The following is a 24313-nucleotide window of genomic DNA, read 5'->3' as shown; positions in this document are numbered from 1 at the left end:
CACTGGTAATGAGTGGAGAATCTGACCATTTTTCCCTAATTGATTCACTATTTTCCTTGTTGATTTTATTTAACATTTTAAATGCTATAATACGATTTTTAGTCATAGATGATTTATAATGCCTTTTTATTAATTTTATTTTCATTCGACCCTGATGATATATTTTTATTGATACTTATTAATATTTTGTTCGCAATTCTTTAATGTAATTTTTATTTTTCAGAGGGAAATTTGGCACTGTTTACAAGTGTCGGGAAAAAGGAACTAACCTTGTACTTGCTGCGAAATTCGTTGGAATCGCAAGGCGGCAAGACAGGCGCAATGTTGAGAGAGAAGTTGAAATCATGCGCACCCTACAACATCCACGTTTGATACAGCTGTATGACGCATTCGAGACAGACAACGTTATGTGCGTTGTTCTAGAACTGTGAGTACTCCAAACTTGAACTATGCAACTATGTGAAATAGCTATCTTATATAAAAGAAAATCTTCATAACCTCAACCTTATTATTAGAGATCGTAAAAACGATTAGTGTTGTGTCACTAATTCTCAAATGGTCCGTTCTGGTTTTGTCATCATACCAACAAAGCTGCTGTTTAAGTTATGAAATGGTTATACGTGATGAAATTAATACAGAATATTATTGAACAATCATCAGTATTTACGTAGACAGTAGTACGTCCTATGGCTTGGTATTACTATCCTGTTTTTCTCCTTGTTATGATTCCTCCTTAGTTTAAACTTTCTCTAAAATTATGCATTGTAACTCCTAGATTGTTTAATACTGTCCTGTAAATTAATTGTAATTATGTATCCCTTAACTCCTTTTTTATATTGTAACCACTAGGATATTTTAACGATTACACCGTTTCTGTATTCAGAGTCTAAATCGCTGGTATATTATCAGAATATAAACTAAATAAAAATATCTATTTTATTAACATTATTTTAATGTCATTTTCTATTATATATTCATCAATGTCTGAAATAATTTTTCATTGCATTTTTACATTTCATTATCAATAAAGTAAGGTTCTAGGATCATATATCAGAATAAATATGGTCATAATATCTTTATTTAGAAATTTTTAAATCTATTAACACGGAAAATTAAATTTCCCACTTTATATCCTATATCTTATATCCTACATTTTGTAAACTTTATATTAAAAAAAAAAAACTTGAGGAGTTTAAGGAGTGCTTATAGCTGTGTTTCATCAAAGTTGTGATCTTAAATATATAGGTCAGACATAGTGGTGAATAAATAATAATAAAGTGCCCCAAATATATTGTTAGTATGTGATAAAGGAATATTTGTAATATCATTTCCTTTGAATTTCTTATTACAAGCATTGCTATATCTTCATTCAGAGAGGAGTAATCTGATTATTATTATGAAACGAATTTCGAGGAAACCAACTTGTTCACAAGTCAACAAATGCGTTTGTTTGTCAAAATACTACTATTATTTAATTTTTTTTAAACAATTGTAATTTCTAAAATATTTCCTCAATGTAAGCAGAGGTTTTTAAATTTGATATGAAAAAAATAAAATTCAGATTTTTGCCCATCGCTGATTAAACTCTGAACCACTTCTTCTGGATTCAACATGTAGTCAAATATTTTTATTTAATATTGGATTTTATGTAATTGTATTAATTAGTTTTCGTTAGTTTACTGTATTAATTTTCTAATCATTGGGATATAGGAAAATATAATATCAAGGGTATATCCTTAACCTTGATGTACAGCACTTTAATTCAGAATTTCTAAAGTAAATGTCCTAGCACCCGACCTACTCCATATCGCCCTTAATAATCTTACTTTCTGTAGAAATATTTTTCATGATAAATTATTTGATAGCCTCTACCTCACCTTTAATCCTTAAAATTTCTGAAACGTATCTACTTTCACTTCTCACCATCCTCTTATATATATATATATATATATAAGTTAAGTATCGGCGAAAGTCAAATGTAAAAAAAAGAGAAGAAGGAATAAGATGTAACACGTTTGAACTGCTGTAACATACTATCCTTTATTGGGTTCCGCACATCTTTATATATACACATGATCAGCTGATCTACTCAGTCAGCTGACATCGAAGTACCAGCTGACTGTAACTTATATATATATATATATATATATATATACCCGTCTTTTAAACTCTGTTGAAACGTTACAATACTTAAGATTCGGAACTTATTGTTTGTACCAATAGAAAATAATATTAAGATTTAATTACCACAAATTACCCCTCAGTCAATAATTGCTCATCGAAACATCTAAGAAAAAATAAATTAAACAATAATGATATCTATGTTTTATTCACCCTAGTCTTAGACCATTAAACATGCCGTATAAATACAGCTTAGAATCGTTATGAGACTGAAACAATTTATACATTATATATTCCAATACTTATTTGAAAATAAGGAAACTGTATTTATAGCATTATTGGGGTCAGGGTCTTTTTGCAATTGGAATTTTAATATCTTTCTCAATGAATCTACCGGATTCCAAACTATAATGGTTTTCTGAATTGTGGACGAGGAAAGTTTGTTGTATTAAAGGAAGTGATACAAAAAACTTCTAATGTAAACAAACTTGACAAAAAACTTCAAATGTAAACAAACTTGACAAAAAACTTCAAATGTAAACAAACTTGACTCGATTAACTTCGATTGATCAATTCGATTTCGTTTATACTGTAAATTAAGTTTAAAAATAAAATTTATATGTCCTAATTCAATCACAATCACTTCAGAATGCATAGAAACTGAAAAAATAAATAAATAAACGCGAAACAAAATCACTTCATCAAAATGATTTCAATAGCCAAGCATTTGCAGAAACAAATGTAGAAAAAGTTGCAAAAGATAGCCAGTTGCTGTTACAGATAATCTTCCTTTCTGATCCTATTTCAAGGTCAGAATAGAATAATTTATATGTATATCTATTTGTAATTGTAATAATTAATATATCTATTCGTGACCAAAACTTGTTGAGAAAAACGATGTGTTGATGGGTCTTGAGATGTTGGGGATCCCGTCTACGGTCTTTAAATAAGAAAGATGAGCGGGTCAGGTTTTAGAAAACGTTGATGGTCCGATCAAGAGACGATGGTTGATATTATTACAATGGGAAAGAAAAGATATATTACACAATTAATTTTTTTTTAAAATATCCTTACAAAGGATAAATAAGAATAGTAAAAAAAAAAACTCAGAATGATGATAAAGAAAAATCATGACCTAAATTGGTTTCGAGTTCAAAGCCTTACTCCTTCACATATTTGCATTCCGCTCATTATGTTCAGAGCTCACAATACATTACAATCTACGAAGTACAAATAAGTTTCCCTATATGTATTCTAGTGGTTTTATAGTGTTACGAAAGAATACCCCCTGCGAGGAAGTAATAACTTGGCACACCGAACCGCAGCCTGCCCCAACCCAGGACCAAGGAGAAGGGAGCAACACCTCTAAAAGAAACCTGAGTCCAGCTAGCCCCGGCTGGTAGTACCCGCAAAGCCTAGATCTACACATTTGCCACTTGTCGCAAATCCAAAATACCTGCAAATGCCTAATGAACAAAGAAAAAAACAAACATCTATATCAACATGGTTATGTGTTCATGAAAGCCAAACATGGCGGACCTCGAACATTTGTTGACTATAACTTTCGATTTAAGCTATTTTTATAATAAAGTGAAGAGAGGTGATGAAAACGTAAATATTAGCAAAGAGAATGGTAGATGATAAATATCCATAGGTATGAGATAACTTTTATTAAATTCAACTTTCGTTCTACTATTTTAATAAAATACTTATTAATTTAATTGCTTAGGCATAAAATGTTCCTTTATATGTATATTTAAGGAAAAATAAACTGTTAAAGTTAATCGACTGGATTTGAAATAATGAATTTACACTCAATTGATAGAATTATAAAATACACAATCATAATTGTAGTTCATTACTGATTCGTTGGGAAAATTCTTTAATTTATTAAAACATGGAGAGCACGAATATTTATCTGTTGACAGTTTTAAAATAGTACTAACCGAGCACAAACATGTGGATGCAGCACAAGCGTGTCTAAATGTCACAAATTGAGTCTTATTTGTACCAACCAATCCAAATAACACATCAACACACTTGCGCATGCACGAATTTGTTAAGCGTATAGTATCACATTTAGGATCCTTGTCTAGGGGTAACTGAATCGAGCAAGAGGCTCGGGCGGACCTCCTAGCGGTGGGCCTCGCATCGCCAATATTGGAAAAATGGCCGACAAAAGGCCTCGGACTTTTGAAATAGCTAGTGTACACCTTTACTAGGCCCACAACCATACTCCCGTCAAAGTTGCGACCGCGGCTGTGGAACAAAAATGTTATGAAACTCTTAATCGAAAAAAGGAGCAATGCCCGAATTATGACATAATGCAATGTTGGACCGAGAAGGCTACTTCTTCCCAACTATTGGGCCCCATAGTCTCCAAAAAAGATACTGATAGTAGATAAAAGCGCATTGGATCGGCTGTTTCCAGAGACATTAGAATCGGAAGCATATTCTTTCCACATCAAGAAATACAGAACGGAACCAGGAGATCCCCAGACGGATAAAAATGAAATTGACCATTTCCTGATATAATTAAGGAACTGGCAAAATGTTTTAAGGTTTGTTAATATAATGAGCAAACATCGATTGTGACCCCCACTTAGTAGTAGCACACCTAAGGTACCATTTACTCAAACCAAAGGTAGAGGGATGATCATTAAGGCAGTAGCATTAATACAAAAAAATTAAATATGTACCGCTACAACCCATAAATTGGGTGCATTACTTTGTAAAGAAGTACTGTTACTAGACCAACGATTGTGCAAGGAGGTGATTTAGTCAGAATCACTTAATGTGGCTGGATGGACCCACGCCGGATCCTTAGGGTTTGTTGCATAGTGCCTTACTAATCACCTACCTACTCTCAAGACAGCGGTATTGTCTAAACTAATTCTCCCTAATTCCAGTCTCAGAACTTGGCATAGATGACAACTGGAATGCGATCTGTAGCGCAATGACAATTAATGCTTTTGAACCTCTTCCTACAGGAACCTCTCCACTCCTAACACCGTCACCTATGTCATTTATTTCATTCCCCAACAGTACTTTTCATTTCTCTATTACGAACCCGAATAATAAAATATGAATGAACGAACTCACGACTCCAGAACTAAATTTTGCGAGTAATTTATTTTGAGAATAAATTACGTAATCGACAGTACTAAGAGCCATTTAGTCATTGTATAACCAGCAATTACTGTATGTGAAAAAAAATCAAACCACTCCGTCAAAAGTTGAGACTATCAATATGTTTTTTTAAATAGTGATGTATAATCTTGAATTCGAATGAAAATATTCAAATCCAAATTATGGGATATCCAAACTACAGTGACAATTTTCCTTTAATTTGGCTCTATAGTCACAAGTCACCACTGGATGATCCTCGAAATTCGACAAACCATTTTCTTTTTTAGGTTATACATAATGTTTCGGAAACTATTCTCTATTTACCGATATAATTAATAGTCAATTTAATATTAAACCTAGTGTAATATGCAGTGTTTTTTATTTTGCAAAATGTCATTTAAGCTGGGATACCACATAAGTCGGGAAACAATTTAAAAAAATGAAAATATCAACACATCTTCCTAAAGAGATCCTGAAAGAATTTCGAAAGTAAGTAGAATTATACTCTACAAAACGATGGTTGATATAAGATATCCATATAATGATACTTAATTTCATTTTATTTTTATTTGATTTTATATTTATGTTTTATTTTTTAATAATATACAAATATTTTAGTACTGTTTTTTTTTTCACACTTACAAGGTATTACAGCTTAAGTTATGAAAAGTTAATAATCTTATTATTACACATTTGTGTTCGTTTTATATTAACCTCTTCTTAACGGAAAGTTCTATATAACGGACGGACAACTATCTTCCCCGTGGGTGTCATTTGTATAGAAATTTCACTGTAATTTCAAGGCAATAGAAAACCCTAACAATTTCGTTTGTTGTAGGGAAAAAATCGATAGTAGTTAAAGAATTTATTGAGCTGTAAATGTATAAAAATTATATTCTTAATTGTTATCAGTAATTATATAAGTCTTAATTTAATGTTTAGGTTTACTATCGGAAAATGTATTTATATGTTGCTTAGGCTTTTGGGGTCAATACTAGGCCGGGAATACTTTTTCTAGACCACTGGTTGTGCAAGGAGATGATTTATTCAAATATGCTCAACCGCCGTATAATCCCTCAATGAGAGGAACCCACTTTTTAAAGGCTGAGTGTGTTCCAGGAGAATCCCTCGATCCTTGTGATTGTTTATATAACACTATAAATCATTACTAATCTTGGTCCGAGTCGAACCCAGGCAAAGAGCACTGGTGCTTATATGGCAAACTTTTTTGTTATTCAGTTGTTTATTATAGCCAATTATATTTGTATAGATTACCTCATAGAAAAAAAATAAAACAAATCTATTATACGATATTTTAATATTACGTTTATTAAAAAAAAAATCTTTCGATCGACAAGAGAATGCACACTAGGAGCTTCGAATTTTAATTTCTCATTCTAGTTTTATTCAATAATATAAGATTAGATTAATAATTATTTCAATCAATTAATTAAACATCTTATAATACCAGAATCTTTCAAGTCAGATATTATAATTATTAATTAAGATAGTTTTTTGCCTGTTTATTTATTTTCAATGAAAATAAAAACTAGCTGAGAAGTTTTGACAATGTTAAAAAAAAAGGAGTTTTATTTATTTGTAATGTGTCAATTATAATAACTACATGAATATATTAATTTTCACTATAGATTTATTACGTAATAATTCCGTCAGGGCACTAACGAAAGTCCCATAAAAGAGTATGTCATTGGTGGATAGCGAAATTCCTTACTCCCATTGATCATTGGGAAGTGTTACCTTGAAGCCAGCTGGCTCAACGCCGAGCTAAGTCAGTTTTGTTGTCATTTTATCCTCACACAGATCAAGAGCCCTGACTCATGTTAAAAATAAGAAAACACTTTTCAGAATAACGAACTATTTTTTTTTCTATTGTACAGCTTAAGGCACTTTAACCGACATGTACCAGAAACTAATATTAATTTATCGAAATCCCTTAAATGTATAAATAAGAAACAGTTAACCATTTTATAATAAAAGTTTGTATTAGCTTAGATATATCCATTCACCTATACTCTGTGTAGCCGTTAATTCTGGTTCCATCGCACAAACTTACTGTCCTAAATTCCGTTGCGAATATTCCCAAATCCATTACTTTATTCTGATTGAATGTATTAAATAATAATAAAATCACAAAACAAAATAAAATGGATATAAATTAACATGTAGTAAAAATAATTCCTGAAGACTTCAATAAAAGGAAATTAAATATGAAATGTCCCATTTAAAATTTAATTTTCTTAAAACAATAAAACCATGCATTAATGAACCGTTCGGCATTTTTTTCATTATAAATATTTTTATGGTTCTATATTAAAATTTTAATAATTTAGAAATTTTGAACCACGTAAAAAATAAGTTTCGAATAGATGTAGGTGAGGAATAGAACGGATTTTCGAGGAAGATTTTTTAGAATATGGGATGTAATTAGGTCATAACCGGGAGCTTTGCGGGTAGGTAACTTCTGAATGATGTTGGATATTTCTGAAGGATGAAATGCTTTAGGAGGAAGGGTCATTTGGAGTGGAATGTTTAATTCTTCTTCAATGTATTCGATGTGGGTTGGATTAAGAATGTCATGGTGTGGGTCAAATGTTTTTGAAAGGTGCAGACCGAATACCTGAGTTTTTTCATCGTCCGATTTAGTCCATGTTTGTGATTCAGTAAGAAGAGGGTGATTAAAATTTTTGAAGTTAAGGAGCTTCTTAGTGGCCGTCCATAAAGATTTGTCAGTAGTCATAAGGTTTTGAGTTAAGTTCGTTAAATTTTGTATTTTCAATTTTTTAAGTTCTGTTTTGAGTTTGTTTGTTAATGTAGTATAATATGTTTTATCTGTGGGGTATCTAGTCCTGTGCCACTTCGCTCTTGCTCTGCGTTTTTCCTTTAATAAGTTGCGAATGTGCTGTGGCAAGTTAGTACGCATAGTATTAATAATTTTACTGGTCATCGTGTTGTCGTGTATGCAAATTCTTATAGAGTCTGTGAAGTTTTTTATTGCTTCGTCAATGTCATGTTTAGTTTTGAGTGGAGTTTTTAAGTCCAGTTTGTTTTCCAAATCATTACGAAATTTGTCCCAGTCAACTCGATAATATTATTAAATAAATAACCTACCGAAAACCGGGTAAAAAAAATATATATATATAAATGTATGTATATAAAACTACCCTTGTGTTTTTATTGGTCATGCCGGCCCCCGATACAATTAAATATTTAATGTTTTAAGAATTGTTTTTACTTTCAAAAGTATAAATATAAACTTCAAGGTTGAATGTTAATTTTATTAAATACTTTAATATTCATATTCTTGTCATTTTATTTTAGCATAGAGGGTGGAGAACTGTTTGAAAGAGTGATAGATGATGATTTCATTCTAACAGAAAAGGCTTGCACTGTTTTCATGCGACAGATTTGTGAAGGAGTCAATTTTATCCATCAGAATAATATAATACATCTAGACCTTAAGGTAAGGTACAAATCAAAAATATTTATAAGATAATAATTTAATTAAGATTACTATTTATTGCTATATAATTTTGATAAAAAGAACAAATATGAATATATGAATTCATTATATAATTCCTTGTTATTCGTATATTAATACGATTATACTAGTGAATTCATTAATAAAAAATTTACCTAATTAGGTGAGTATTATATTAAATTTTCATCAAATGATGATGGGCTTGTAGAACATAACGTTACGAAAGAAACTAAATCTATCAGTTATTTGCGTATGGTATCTGTTGTCTGGTATTAGCTGTACATAGCTAACTATAAAAATGTATTAAGTATCATAGTTTTATTTATATATTTACTTTAATTTCTTCTCGGTAATAACCATCACATTGAAATATGAATAAATAAGTTGTCAAATAAATTACTATATTTAATATTGCATTTTTTTTATAAGAACAATTAATTAACATTTAAATATAGGAATATCGTTTTATAAGTTTGAAATTGAGTGATACTGAACTTATTATTTTTTTTTTTTTTTTTTTTTTTTTTTAGCCAGAAAACATTCTGTGTCTCACAAAAACAGGAAATAGGATTAAAATCATCGACTTTGGTTTGGCCAGAAAATATGAACCTGATAAGAAACTGCAAGTACTTTTTGGTACACCAGAATTTGTTGCCCCTGAAGTAGTAAACTTCGACCAAATATCGTGCGCAACTGATATGTGGTCTGTTGGCGTCATCTGCTATGTTTTGTAAGATCATTAAATATATATATATATAAAATTGCTTATATAATATACACCTGCTAATAGATGTATTTCGTACATTTAATTTTATTCATTACATAGATAAATCTTAGATGAAACATAAAAGTTTTAAAAAACTATTATAAGTTATTTTTGATTTAGTAATGTAATTGAAGACATTCAATGAATGGGTAATGGCTAAGGTGTTATGATTCAGTTACTTTTTGTACTTATTCTACCATTTATTACATAAAAAATATTTGATTAATGGCATCACTTTATGAAACTGTAATAATTTACGAATAATATGGAAAATATAACTTTTTAATTTCACATAACACCGCCAAAAATTTCGAATTCGAGTCCTCAATGGACATGTACGTTTTGAGGTTCTCTTGGTCCAAATAACCAAGTATCGCAAAATGATCCTGTGTGTGCGTGCGTGAATTGAATAGCTAAAAAAAATGTATGAAAGTGAAATTAAATACTTAAGGCAGATATATGCATGGAATTTTATAATCACATTTTCGCTAGAATTGTTTTTTATTAATACTTTTTATTTATTGATAGATATCACAATCTGCCGCACAGTTGTGGGCAATAGGTAATAGAGATGAATGATCACATTCATACTAAAATAAGAATAAAAATAAATAAATTTAAAAAAATCTCTTTTAAGATATATATACAAACAGAAGGATAAACAAAATGAACTTCGCTAGAATTGATTTACCAGAAGTACCACTTTGTATAATAGATTTTACACTTTATTTAACATTATCTTGAATACGGCTCTTATGATTTTTATTAAACCCGAAATATCAATGTTAAATTAAACAGTCTTTAGCAGCAGCTAGGTATCACCCTTACTTAAATAGTCTGACAGGGATTAAATGCAAAATTTTCCCTAACGGATTAACTCCCATTATCAGTCGTAATATAAAATATGAAATAATTTCCTGATTCAATTAAAAAGAAAAGAGGAAAAATGTTTTCCCTAATTGAAAACTAATTTCGCGAAATAAGAGAAATAATAGAGATATATAATAAACCGTAGGAAAGTCAAAGACTTTAGATAAAATAATGTAACATATAAAGTCGAACTTATTAGGTAATTGAGAATGGAAAAAAACGCATAAATAACTTGAATTTATAAATGGAGACTCTCCGGGAACCAGAAAGCCAAAAAATTGGTGACACTCGCCTATCACCAAGGCAAGACAAATCATATGGGACTTGAAATGAAACTCTACAGGCGCTGCGGCAGCGATATTTTTTGGTGGGGAGGGAATGAAGTGTACTATACAAGACACCATAGGTAATTTTGAAGTATACCTAAGCCCTAAATATGACTGGCACCCACCACAGGCAATCCAGGAGGAGACGCCCACTGCAGAAGCACCACTTAGTGATCTTCAAGCGGATTCGTTTTCGTGGAAGGGATACAAGTGGGTTACAGTGATAGACGTATTTAGCAAACTAGCTATGGCGTACCCAGTGAAAAGAGGGCAGCAGAAGTTGTGATAAGAGCCCTAGGCACTTGGTTCCAGTTTTATGGCGTACCGGATAGAATCTCGTCAGACAGTGAAAGAAAGTTTTATTGTATCTTTTACTGCTATTGCATTTTAATTATACAGATTTTCCAGATGAGCAATCCCTTTCCTCAGTAGCTGTTTCAATAATATCATACGCACCCCATAATGGCCAGATCGCAGCGTCTCAAGATAGCCTTTAATTGCTTCCGTTAGACGAACATATAGTTGCTTTCACGGACCATGTTTGATGTCAGGAGAAGAGCCCCTGTCCCGCTGATAGTGCCCGGCCAACGACTCGGCTTACCTAGCGGGTCTCATGCGGCGGTCCCTGTCATGCAGGTGAACGGCCGAGGTCTTCTTGGTAGCTGCCTTGGTGAGTTTCCAGGATTTACCGTAGTCACTGTGCGAGGCTCTCAGGCGATCATGCCACAGTCTTCCACTGACGTAGAAGATTCTAGATCTGGGTAGTGATCGCATTGAGGGTCTTCTTCACCGCTGGATCTCTGGAGCGGTAATGCCGGTTCTTCAGATTCCGCCAGCTGGCAATGAGTGGCATGATGTGGGGTGGGGGTCTCTGGAGGTAGGAAGATCGTGGGTGGTATGTGGGGATGGCTTGGCGCGCAGATGACATGACTGCTGACATGAAGTGGTCGATGTATTTGTCTATTTCCTCCACAGAGCGCAGCGATGGTGCATCATTCAGCCTATTGCAAACCTCGTCTTTGAACTGGCTCCAGCTAGTCTCATGGTAGTTGAATTTCTCAGACGTCGGCTCAGAGTTTCTCCCGTTCACTTCATAGGTAACCGGGCGGTGATCCGACGAGTTGAAATCAGCAAAGGAGTAGCCTGTGATACGATATGGATGCCTAGTCAACAGGAAGTCTATTGTTAAGAAGATGCCTTTCCCAAAATGGTGGTAAGTATAGGTCCCAGAGTGAACTACCGTGAAGGCTGTTTTCATCATTTGTCTCCCCGCCAGGTTCGCTGAGGTGTTATCCCATAGTCTGTGTCTGGCGTTGAAGTCTTCCACCAGCCTGGGGTTCATCTTCGCTCCACAGGTGTCTAAGGGCTGCCACAGTTCTATTACCGACCCTCTAGGATGCCAGTAAACTCGCGTAATTTAAGTGGGTTGGTGCATCAGCACTTGGGCAGTGAGATAGCCTACCCGGGCGTCTTGGATGTTCAGAGGTGGCGGCATCTTCTTCAAGCGGGTTCCATGGTGGACAGCTATGAGAACACCACCGTGTGGATCGTAGAGGTTCGTTGTCCCCCCTGATATAAGGTGGTCGCCCCTGTATCCTTGTGTCGGTGAGTACGACTACTGTAGGTTCAGTGAGCGCTAGGAGCGCCACCACCTTTTCTTGTTTTGGAGTAACACCACAGCAGTTATAGTTGAGGACCCTCGATGAATTCATGGCGAATTTCGTCCCCTGATTTCCTTGATCATATCGGACATGAACTTCTGTATGTTTCTCATAATCTGGGAACTCAGTTCGCTGAACATAGGTTCATTTGGGTCATCACATTCATAATAAGTAGCTGTGAGTCGAATGAGCTTATGGTGGTGGTGGTAGGGGTTGCTGAGCAATAAGAGTTCGGGTTCGGGAGATGCTGGAGAATCCACTATGGCCTCTGGCGCAGGTGCTGCTGTCGACGGTTGGTGAAATGACGAATAAGCCGTTCCTGCAGCTTATTGGTCCTAGATCTACTAGTTGCGGTGGCGGAGGGTTGGGTGCGAACTGCTGCTGGCAGTTTCGTATTGGCTGCTGATCTTTGCTCCTTCCTTGCTTCCATGAGCTCCACTATGTTCTGTCGTGTTGTGCACCCACGGTAGGACGTCATATGCCCTTCCCCAGTTGGAACACATTGGAGTCACCCACCCTAGGGCAGGCACCGATGATGAAATACCGGACACCGACAACAGGGTTGACACATCCGAAGACGAAGAATCAAGTAAGTAGACCCACGGAAATAAAAGAGTTAAATGAGATGGTTAACGACAAACGCCGCCAGATCATCTGGAAAACCGAGACTTCAGGGTTAATGAAAATGGAGAACGGAAAATACGGCAGCTGTAGTATTACAACGATCTGGTCCTCACCAAGTGTCAAAAAAGACCAGATTTACAGAGCATTGGAAGATGTATCGAAAGAGGAACAGATTCACCACTTGTATATTGGCAATGCAGTTCTTTGGGTCAAGGTTCAGCGTCTCTGGCGGTCATAGTGAACAGTAAGCGAGGAAAGAAGAATAAAAACGAAAATTTGCCGCAGTGGGAGGTATCAGAGCCTAATTTCATTATTCCCGATAAATTTTACACCTTGGCTACTCAACCCACCGAACCAGAGACTTCGGAATCCGAGACTTCTACAAAGGAATCTCCACAAAGCTCGCCTGATTGTTTCCAGGCAACACCAGATACCTAAATAGTACCAGCAGGTACGGACGTACCTAAATAAAATTCAAGTCCAAAAATACCTAATTCGGAAAACCGCGGTGGGGGTGGGGGGAGGTCTAGATCGCTGTCCGCGATACAGTTATGAAAGAGCTTAAGCTCTTAAAGATCGAGCACTATATATATGCCCCTCGCAGGGCCAAAACCCAAAATAGATATGTCATCAAGAACCTAGACATCTCAATGCCGATAGAAGATGTCAAGACCACCTTTAATGACTTGGACCCCATCGATATCAGGAGGCTCGAAAAATCGAACAAGGATAAGAAGAAAAACCCTCTCTCCCATATTGTAATCACGGTGCCAGTGTAATTCCCTTAAAAGATATAGAAAAAGTAAGGCACGTCGACCACAGGCACTGTTGACTGCTCATCCTTTTATTCAAAGAAAAGAAAATAGCCTGCCTCAATGTTATCTATGCCAGCAGTACGAGCACACCAAGAACTACTGCGGATACGCGGAGGCATGCGTGCGTTGTGGGTCGATTTCCCATTTCGTATTCCTGCGATTACACCGCCTCGAGAGTGCATTCGCTTGCATGCGTCATGATGATAAATTACTTCTTGAAATCGGGGAATACCAGTACCGGTTCCTTCTGTTGCCTCTCTATACACTTCTGGACGTTGTTTTCCATCTTAGATGTTATCTTAATTGTATTCCCTTTCTTCAGTTGATTTTTAAGGGGTACAAGATATTCCGCTATGTCCTGAACGAACCTTCGGAAGTAGTTGAGCGCTCCTAGCAATCTTCGCCCTCTTTTTACGTCTTTGGGTACCGCCATCTTTTGCAGGACCAACACCTTGTGTATGTCTGGTCTCACGCCGTCTTTGGAAATAGTGTGCCCCAAAAAATTAATCCAGTTCTGTCCCAACACCGACTTCTCTTTGGATAACTTTAGGCCAAATTCCCTCATACGCTGGAACACACTCCTTAGATGGTCCACATGGTCCTCATCCAATTTGCTGAACACCAGTAAGTCATCCATGTATACCTGGCAAACTGTTTCATCTAGTTCTCTCTGGAACTCATCCATCAGCCTCTGGAAAGTCACGGGTGCATTCTTAAGACCAAATGGCATCTTTGTAAATTCATAATGACCACGTTAGAAGGTGAAAACGGTCTTATGCTGGTCCCTGGGATGCATCTTAATTTGATGGTACCCAGCATTTAAGTCGAGCTTGCTGAAAATTTTCGCAATCTCCGCCCAATCTATCCAAAATGTCCTCGAATCTCGGGATCGGGTACTTCTCATCTACTGTGTTCTCGTTCAGTCTGCAGTTGTCTGTCGAGGACAATGCGGACCTCTGGCGTACTCTTCTTTTGTACCGCCCACAAAAGACTATTATATGGCGAGGTGCTATCTATAATCATCTTCTGCCTTCTCAGGTTCTCTATCTCTTCTCTGATGTGCTGTCGAAGAGCTCGAGGATACCGCCTTTCCTTTACATAAGTTACCCAATCTTGCTTCAGTGGAATCTCATGAACTGTTTTCCCAGTAGCACCCAGCTTGTCTACCCCCCCTTAAAAAAATATCGTCGAATTCATCAGAAATTCCAGCTTCCCAATTCTTCCCCTGCATCAGGCCCAACCTCTTTCTCCTGACCCTCGGAATTCTCCGGCAACTACATTACTTTCCTCCGATTTTTATTACCCATTGCTCCATTTTGTTCTTTATACGCGCTCCCACTTTATCCAATAGGTCGCACCCTATAATTACTTGATAGTCCTGAGGCATCTTTCCCATCACATGAACCATTACTTGTTTCCGTTTAGCACCCCACTTAATTAAGCCCATTACCGCTTCCCCCTCAGTGTTGCAGTGTCAACCCAGGGTAACCAATTGATAGTCACACACCTTGACTTGGAGTGTCCTTTCACCGCCGTCCAACATCTCCAATGCCGTGCAACATCGCCACACGATCGTGCTTGAGATCCCGGTCCACAAGGCAGTTTAAGGACACAAGTCTCCCTTCATTTCTCTCATTGGACTATTCATTTCAAAAGATTAAGCTTACGAAATCTTAAAGGCAATGATTCACCAGCCCATTATAATATACCTATAACCTCATTTCAATAATTCGTACTATTTCCTTTTAAAATAGAGCTTAAAACTGATGATTCAACACAAAATGTCCCTGAGATTACTTTTTATTTTAAATTACAAACTTAAATGAAAAGGGAATATAAATATTCATATGTCATGTAGTGTTTAATTATTTAAGATAATTATACCCATTTATGTTCTATCCCAAAAAAAAAATTTCAATGTGGTACAACTAGGTACTTAAACTAAATTTCAAATAAGATATACAGTAAGTAATTGAAACTAGTTTTATCTAATATTTATTATCATTTTTAGGCTTTCTGGTCTTTCACCTTTCATGGGAGAAACAGATGTGGAAACAATGGCTAATGTTACAATTGCTCGGTATGATTTTGATGATGAGTCTTTTGAAGAAATCTCTACTGATGCAAAAGACTTTATTGGCAAACTATTACTGAAAGAAAAAGAGTAAGTTATAAACAATTTGTATTTCTTATACTGATAGCATCATAAGTACTAAAATATATATGTTTTAATTATAACTAAATTTAGAGAAATCAATCATTAAATTGTTAAACATAATTGAAATATATATTTTTAGTAGAAGGATACCAAATTTTAGTTAAAATTCTTTCTTTGGAACTAGCAATCATTGTACTACTTTCTTAGCACACTATCCTCATAAACACAACATAATTTTCTATCTTGGCGAAAAAAGTAAAAGATTTTAAGAAATAATATTACCAATTAACTAAATATTTATATTCAGCTCTTGATGTTTCTAATCTAAAGAAATTTCAACTTACTCTATATCAATTAATATAACTTATAAGCTTCAAAATATATAATTCAATTACTTAATTTGAAACAGCTCGACAACATTCTGAAGCAGCCAATGATAAAAAAAAAAATCGTAAAGCCAATCTGGATTTTTATTGATCAAGTTCTAAATAGTGGAAAAATGTTAGACAATCTCAAATTTGAAGAACATTCTTTCCAACTGCAGAAGTTTTAATGAGACACTATGAATATTTTTTAGACAACTTTAATTCCGTAAAGTTTTACTTAGAAGTGAATCATTTCTTATTCTCTTCGGTCATCAGTTGTGGGAAATGTTCAATAAGCAAGATTTTATGCACCAACTACTCTTTTTTTTAGACCACTTGATTTAAAATTTAACACTTGTGTGGAAAAAGACTTGCAACATGCTTGGTAAAGATATCCATGAAATGGAATAATCTTCAACATCTTAATATAGGTGAGAATAAGATCGAAGAAAACTATATGGAAGAAAAATTGAAAATAAAGGCTAACTTAAAAATAATTTATTATTTAGTAAATAATGTATGTATCATAATAATGTGATATTACAATATTCGTCTATTTTAATTACTTCATTTCAATTTATTTTTTGTTTCTATCATATCAATGTTTTTTGCTAGCTGTTTAATTTCTTCTAAAATGACTAACAAAATATATAAGAATCATGTTTTCATTGCATATTTTAAATTTCATGAATTGTAGAGATATAATATAATATAATTGATTATAAACAACAACTATTGAAAAATGTATTGCATTAAAATAAAAACTAAACAGCTTAGGCAGCTATAAAAACTGTACATTGTTGTCAAAGACCGTTACAATTCAAACTAAAGTAATCCTTTAAACTTGGATTATATTTAATGTTACCCTCAGTGAAATATTCACTTTTTACTAACAATTTTGCATTATATAACTGCATCCATAATGACAATTACTGATCCCTCTTTTCCTGTATTTATTGGTCCCCATAGGAAATTTCATCATTCTCCTTTAATTAGGAGATTACTCAAGTAAAATACTTGTTAAAAAAACCTAATTATAGTTGAAATATGACTGAACTATCACTTATATTGACTTTAGGTTATAAAAAATAATAATTGATAAGGGTATGACTACTTAAGTCTTTTTATGATATATTTTTCACATAACGCATGATTGTCCTTGAGAAGTAACTTTTGATTGGGCTTAATTACTTTATCAGCAATATTACAAAAAATCTTCTTTCTCAGCCAATGTCCCTTATAAATAATAGCAATACATGAAAACAAATTTAATTCAGGCCAAGATAAAGTTTAAAATATATTTATATTGGAAGCAGGAATCACTAAGTGAGTTTCTGCAAATGCAACAGCTTAAAATCTTACAAACACAAATTTTTCTAGAATCAAAGTTTCAAAAACCCAATTAGGTTCCAATTCTTCCCTAGGTATATGAGACTCGATGCAAGATCCAAGTGTAGAATTGATGTCCAAACCTTGTTCACCTTAATCAGAAATCACTTTGTCATTTTCCAGAATGTTAAATAGGAAATAAGTTCCTTATATATCTCCTATCTAACTGCTAGCACCAATAGAATTTGTCTCTGTACTTAAAACCATATGTTTGAACGTATTTTGTCAGGAATGTCATTGCCTTATTGGTCCCATGGCCTATTATGGAACTTAAGCCTGCCATTGCACCATGGAAACCATGGTTTGTTGCAATTTGTGATTTGCTAATATATGCTCCCAAAAGCTATAATTATGAGTAAAATGCCAAATCACATGACCAAAGATCTTCATAATCTGTAATGTCTGCTCACCCTCCCATTCAAAAAAAAAATTATGCATTTGCATTTGGAAAGACACTGTAGTAACACTACTAATAATAAAAGAATCAAAAATAGACAAAAAAAAAATTAAAAACAGTGAAGATTATAAACTAAAAAATTAATCCTATTGATAAAATATGAACAACCATATTGACGACACTTATAACAAAAATTAAAAAAGTTGCTGCACTACGTAAAACCTTATTCCTTAAAGAATAATTAATGAACATATCTAATTCAACATAAATAAAACAAAATCCATTATAGAAACTTTATGTATTAGAGAAAATTTATCTGTACAGTAAGATGTTGGAAAAAGAGAGTTTTAAATAAGTGTCATTTAGTAAGAAGCAGATTGGATATTAATAAGGAGGGAGAGAATTTTAGCGAGTTATGGAGAAGACAGGAAAGGAGCATTAGAAAATCATTATAGTTCTCTTGGTTGGGATACAGGCTAGAAAGAAGGAATTTGGTGGACAGTTAATGAATTGAAGAAACAATGGGTGTTAAAATATGAAACAGAACATGGAATAGTGCAGAAGGAACTGAATACCAGGATAAAAAGTCAAAGTACCACCACTCTGTTTGGTTTATCCCCTTCCTTGTCACTCTTTATAATGGTAGTCATTAATTGTCAAATTTACCTTAATCGTAATGCTTTAACAATGGAATAAACAGTTAAAGTTAAAATAAATGATTTACTAACAAATTCATTACAAACAAAACAAGTAGTTGATCAAAATAATTTAATTATTATCCAGACTAATCACACATTATGGAAAAGTATAAGACAAACAAAAATGTTGGTCACAATGAAATAATGATTATTTGGTTAGGTAGTCTGTTTCATATTAGTTATAAACTTCAAATTCAGGTTAAACGGTATAAGACAGTCTCAGTTTAAGTTTTTTATTGCTTATATTACGTTTTTAATAACAATTAAAAATAGGCTCTACCCCATTCTTAAAGGTTATATTCCTCTTCAATACCATTCTCATGTCGTATACTGTATCCCTTGTTCCACTCCTAAATACAACTCATCTTACATTGATGAAACAAAAAACCATAAAAACATAACCCAACACAAATATTCTGTATCTTCCCATAACTTTACTGCTTCAAAACTGTCCAAACATTCCTTATCATTAAACCACTCATTTGATTTAGACAATACTTCCATTCTAGCCACGGTCCTTAACCATTTAAACAATTTCTATTTGAAAACATTTATATACAATTATAGTGTTTTCCTGTTAAGCATAAAACTGGCAAACAAAACCTTTCCCAAGCCTATTCCCAAATAGTAAATTTATTATACACCAATATTATTTATTTATTTTTTTTTTACAACTCCTTATTATATCACTGGCTTTCTGCCTTATTCTACTTTCATTTCACCTTTTTCTACAGTCACCTTTCATGTACAAATTATTTCCATTTTCTCGTCTTCATCATCACTTATTTAACCCAACTATATATTTCTAAAATTGTCTGACCTTTTGTTCTTTGTTTTTTTATTTCACACTTTTTATGTAATTTTATTCTTTAATTTCATTTCTTCTTTCCTTTATTATCTTAACGGAGTTTCTTGGCAGTTACAATTTCCGATTGACCTAATGTATTATTTTTACTTGCTCTCTATCAGCAAAGCTAAAATTCAAACCACTCTACTCAGAATCTCTGCCTAAGCATGTAAGTTTTTCCTCTTATATCTAATATTTCTTACTTGCTTTATTTCCCATTTGCCATACTTTTTCGTTTTTCATACATATATTTTTTTTTCCAGACACTCTTCATTTATTTTAGCTTATTTTTTTACTCATTTATATAACTGTCTTGCCCACTGTATCATATGTTTCATTTTTTTTTCATACATTTCGTTATGTTGATTTAAATTGTTTTATGCTAAGTCCATTACTCATCATTTACATTTTCTTCCACCCCTTTCATTATGTTTATTTCTTTATTTCTTCAACACTTTCTGTTTTTTTAATTTTTCATAATTTATTTTGCATAATTCTTACTTCTATAATATTATATTTTATCTTTTATTGTTATCAACCTACTACTATTTATTAAGTTTTTATTTATTTGTGTTTATTTGCTGACTGTACTCCCCGACCATTTTCTCCCCATAATAATGACAAATAATAAATCTGTAAAAAATACTGATAATATGTATAAGTTGATAATAAAACAATAAAACAAAAGTGAGATTGAAAAGAAGAACAAACTTGAAACTATTTAAAACAAAAAGAACTACATAGAACAAAAAAAAAAGAAGTATAAAAACAACTATATACAAAATATTGAAAGATTGTTACTCCACACATTAACATTGCAGGTCGATGCTGTTGGTGAATTCTTTAAATTGTTTCTTGTATTTGTTATACAATTTTGTTTGGGTAGGGGTCTTGAGCCCCCTGTCTTGAGTCCTCTTGAAATCATCTGTTATCATATATACAACAGTTGTATAATATGAGTTGGAAAGTTTGTGGAGTTCGTCCGTCACACCTGGACGCCTCCTGCATTTCTTATTTGAAATCATGAGCTGGAGAAAGAAAATCTTAGATCTTTTATGAAATTCGGATTCTTCAGCCCCTGATGGAAAAGCTACAATTTGCAATTTCAATTTGAAATTGTATTGAAAGTAATCCTGTGGATGGAATGTAAGTCTGCCCTTCTATTCTATTCTATATTCTGAGGGTATGAAATAATAGTATTATATAATTGTTTAGTGTATTATTTTTCAAATTTCTTTGGCTAAGAAAATTCCCAGCAGTTTTTACAAACTACCATTCTTATGCTCATTTTTTTTACATGCACATAAAAAAATAAGAAGAATTATAATTTTTAAAAATATTCAATTAAATAATGACCATTATGACAAATAAAAACGGAAGATTATCATGAATTATAAATTATTAGTTATTATTAAATATGACTTCAAAACATCGAGATACTGAGGAAGCTAATTTCTTGTGAAATATTTCCTTTTTCACCCTATTCCTTATTCCAGTATGTACCAGTCTATATTAATTTTATGTATATATGTTATAGGTACTAATTTATGTAACCGTGTTTTTTTTTTTTGTTTTTTTTATTTTTGCTTTCATGGTTTCATCAAACTATTGTTCAGAACAATATATTTCTGCCATACATTTATAACAAAGTCATAATTTCATTCATATGTGTGTAATTGTATCTGCTAACTGTCTACATACCATTTCAGTGTTGCTGGTCCTTTTATACTGCTTAGGTAGGAGATTTTAATTATATAAAATAAATCCGAAAAAATGGTAATGCATGATAAATGGGTTATTAGGTACAATTTTCCAGTTAATTTGAACTACTTTTAAGAAAAAAACTCTTTATAAATCTATGAGCAAAAAGGCTTTTAATGCTATCCATTAAATTATTAATCTATACAAATATTTATAATCATATCACCTGTATTGAGATTTTGGAAGTAATATAAATAATGTAAGAGAGAGCGGGCTTAATTGGGAGAGTGGAAAGAATTGGACACCAATGCTACTTGTTGAATAAAACATCAGATAGACTACCTTTTTGGATTAGCCAACAGCATTTTTATTGGGTGGTATGAGCTGTTGATTTGTACCAGTGAGTTCTAAATGCATAAATTAGATCTTGAGATCAGTTATTATATTTGAGGTCCACATCACAACATAACCACCCCATAAAAAGTATTCTTCAATCTATAATTTTTACAGTTATGGAGTTATTTGTTGTTACAAATCACTTTGGTTCCCTACCTTGCAACAAATGAGTCAAATTTTGTTTGTATCTAAGAAAAGAAATTATATCAAGGGATGAGTTGGACATTTATCCCCAGTTGTTTAACCTTACAGATTTGAACAACAACAATCAAATTTCAGAAGAGGATACAGTTTTTTTTTCCACATAATGACAAGATCTACAAACTTTCTCATTGAACAATATACAACATTTGGGAAAACATTAAAAAATAGTATGGTAATAACTTTTTAAGGTGCTTAAAGTCTGGAATATGTTTGTTAAGATCTCTGTGTATGGCAATCATTCTAAAGCAAACAATTTCAAGTAATACTTTGCAATTCATCGCCTCTGAAAAAAACAAAAACAGTTTCTCAACTAATTCCACTCTTCCTTACTAATTAATGAAAAATCACCTCCTTTATTACATATATATATATATATGGTGGTGATACACAAATATGCATACACACATGTAGATTAATCCAAAATACCTATTGGGTACATAAAAAAAAATAAAATGAAGTGCATATCTAATATATTGTCTTTGCACAGTTTAATTTCTACATTTTGATAGTTTAATGTGAATAAAATTTCCTTTAATGTATTTTTAGTTATTAACCCTAAAGCATGCATAGATACTTGTTTTAGATAGGTATATCAAATTATTTTGTTTTTAGAAATAGTAAAAGATTTATCTTTAGCTTATCATTGCCTTATCATAATAACTTTTAAGAAGGTATGTATAAAAAAAGTTATTAGACAAAGACCCCAGCTCCTGTTTAGCTATATGCACTCTTTTTACTAATAAAATTTATTTGTTGGCTGTGTGTGATGAGTATTTTAATAGTTTTAGTTTATTCATCAAATTATGATTTGTTTTTTCTTCTAGAAAAGTTTTAAGACATGAGTGTTAAGTCAACCTAATTTATAAATTTTCTACAGCTTTAAATATTTCTGTGATATCTTACTAACATTTCATCATTATGCTCCATTATATGTCATCCTTTGTATTTTTCCCTAACTGCTGTTAGTGTATGTGCTATAAGTGGAGACTTCGGGTGTTAAATAATTATTCTTCCATTATTCAACTACAAAGTCATTTAGCATCCTGCTTACATAATACTGCAACTATTATTCTTATACTGCTATCAATTTACTTCACTTCTTTTCCAATAGCCCTTCAACCCTACACAAGTGGCTCGTAACTTTATGAGTAAGATCTTAATTATCCCTTGAGGAAACTTTCCATAAACCTCTATGTTTAGTCAAATACACAACGTTACATACCAGATATCAGATCAAATTTGGAATAAATGAGCCTTTTCAGTTGAAAATAAAAATACCTGTTGACTTTCATCATATTCAACTAATTCATCAATTGAGGTAACTTCATAATATGAAGTCCTTAATATCTTTTTTTAGAGCAAAAAAGGAAACATTAGTTAATATTGAGTACAGATCACTTTTTGAAGAGTGTAATTCTACCATAGTTTCTCTAGGTAACATAGGAATACCCTATTTATTTCCAAGATCTCTACTATTCATACTCATCAGATGGTTTGAAAATTCATATATCATAAAAGTTCTTAAAACCAAAATATTTATCTTAATATAACTCAAACTGTCTTCAGTTTGCGTGAGCACTTCAAAGCAAAGCTACTACTCTTAGGCACGCTTACCTAAGAAAGATTATAATGGTCCAGATAAGTATATAATTTATCTCCATAGCCATAAAGCATGTATGTTATGAGGTTTGACTGAAACATTCATAAAATTAATTTCTAAAAATGCATGAGAGTAATGAAGAGGGACATTTCAAACAAAAATTATTTGAAATGAAGAAGGCAAACACTTTTGAAACAAAAGCTTTTAATTCCAAAATTATTTTAAAAAAATTAAAATCTCCTTTAATAAATTTCAATAGCAACACCCCTACTGTTGGGACCATCAAAGTAGAAACCAAGAGGCAGCTTAAAAACCTCAAAACAGAGGACTTTCAAGGTACCTCCCAGCAGTAGAAATGGAGTTGGCACAAGTGCATTGTATCTGAGGAGTAGTTTGAGGGGACAATACCTATAATGATATTCTGTAAAATTTAAATATAATTAAATGTAAAATGATATTTGTTTTTCACTTTTCACTTACTTTTTAAACAAATTTGGTAATTGTTTTAAAATACTTAAAACAGCAAAATGCAGTGATTGGCTGTATAAGAAGTATTCTCAGCATTTCTACATCACCCATCCTTGCAATTTGTCCTACTGATCTTAAACGCCTCAACTTCATTGTTCTGACATCATCATCCTCAAAGGCATTATACAGCTCCAGGTAATATGCCACTTCCACTCTTCTCCAATTTCTTCAACCCCAAAGCCTTAGGACTACAGTTGACCTTGAGTAACCATAGATGTT

At 32.9% G+C, this 24313-nt stretch overlaps 1 protein-coding gene across 2 annotated transcripts in view; it reads left to right on the top strand.

Annotated features, from left to right (window-relative positions):
• LOC106683752 (uncharacterized) overlaps positions 1-24313 on the top strand; it is a gene marked incomplete in the record, with an annotated part of 156523 nt that overhangs the window by 121609 nt on the left and 10601 nt on the right. For both annotated transcript variants that reach the window (XM_024359746.2, XM_067044679.1), the window contains 4 exon segments: positions 224-427; positions 8590-8731; positions 9280-9479; positions 15823-15975. In XM_024359746.2, coding sequence (XP_024215514.2) covers positions 224-427; positions 8590-8731; positions 9280-9479; positions 15823-15975 — 699 coding nt within the window.

The sequence above is a fragment of the Halyomorpha halys genome, unplaced genomic scaffold (genome assembly GCF_000696795.3).
Source record: "Halyomorpha halys isolate HHAL.00 unplaced genomic scaffold, Hhal_1.1 Scaffold513.1, whole genome shotgun sequence".
Classification (NCBI taxonomy): domain Eukaryota; kingdom Metazoa; phylum Arthropoda; class Insecta; order Hemiptera; family Pentatomidae; genus Halyomorpha; species Halyomorpha halys.
Note: the sequence above shows the minus strand (reverse complement) of the source record. Positions and strands in the feature narration are given on the sequence as shown.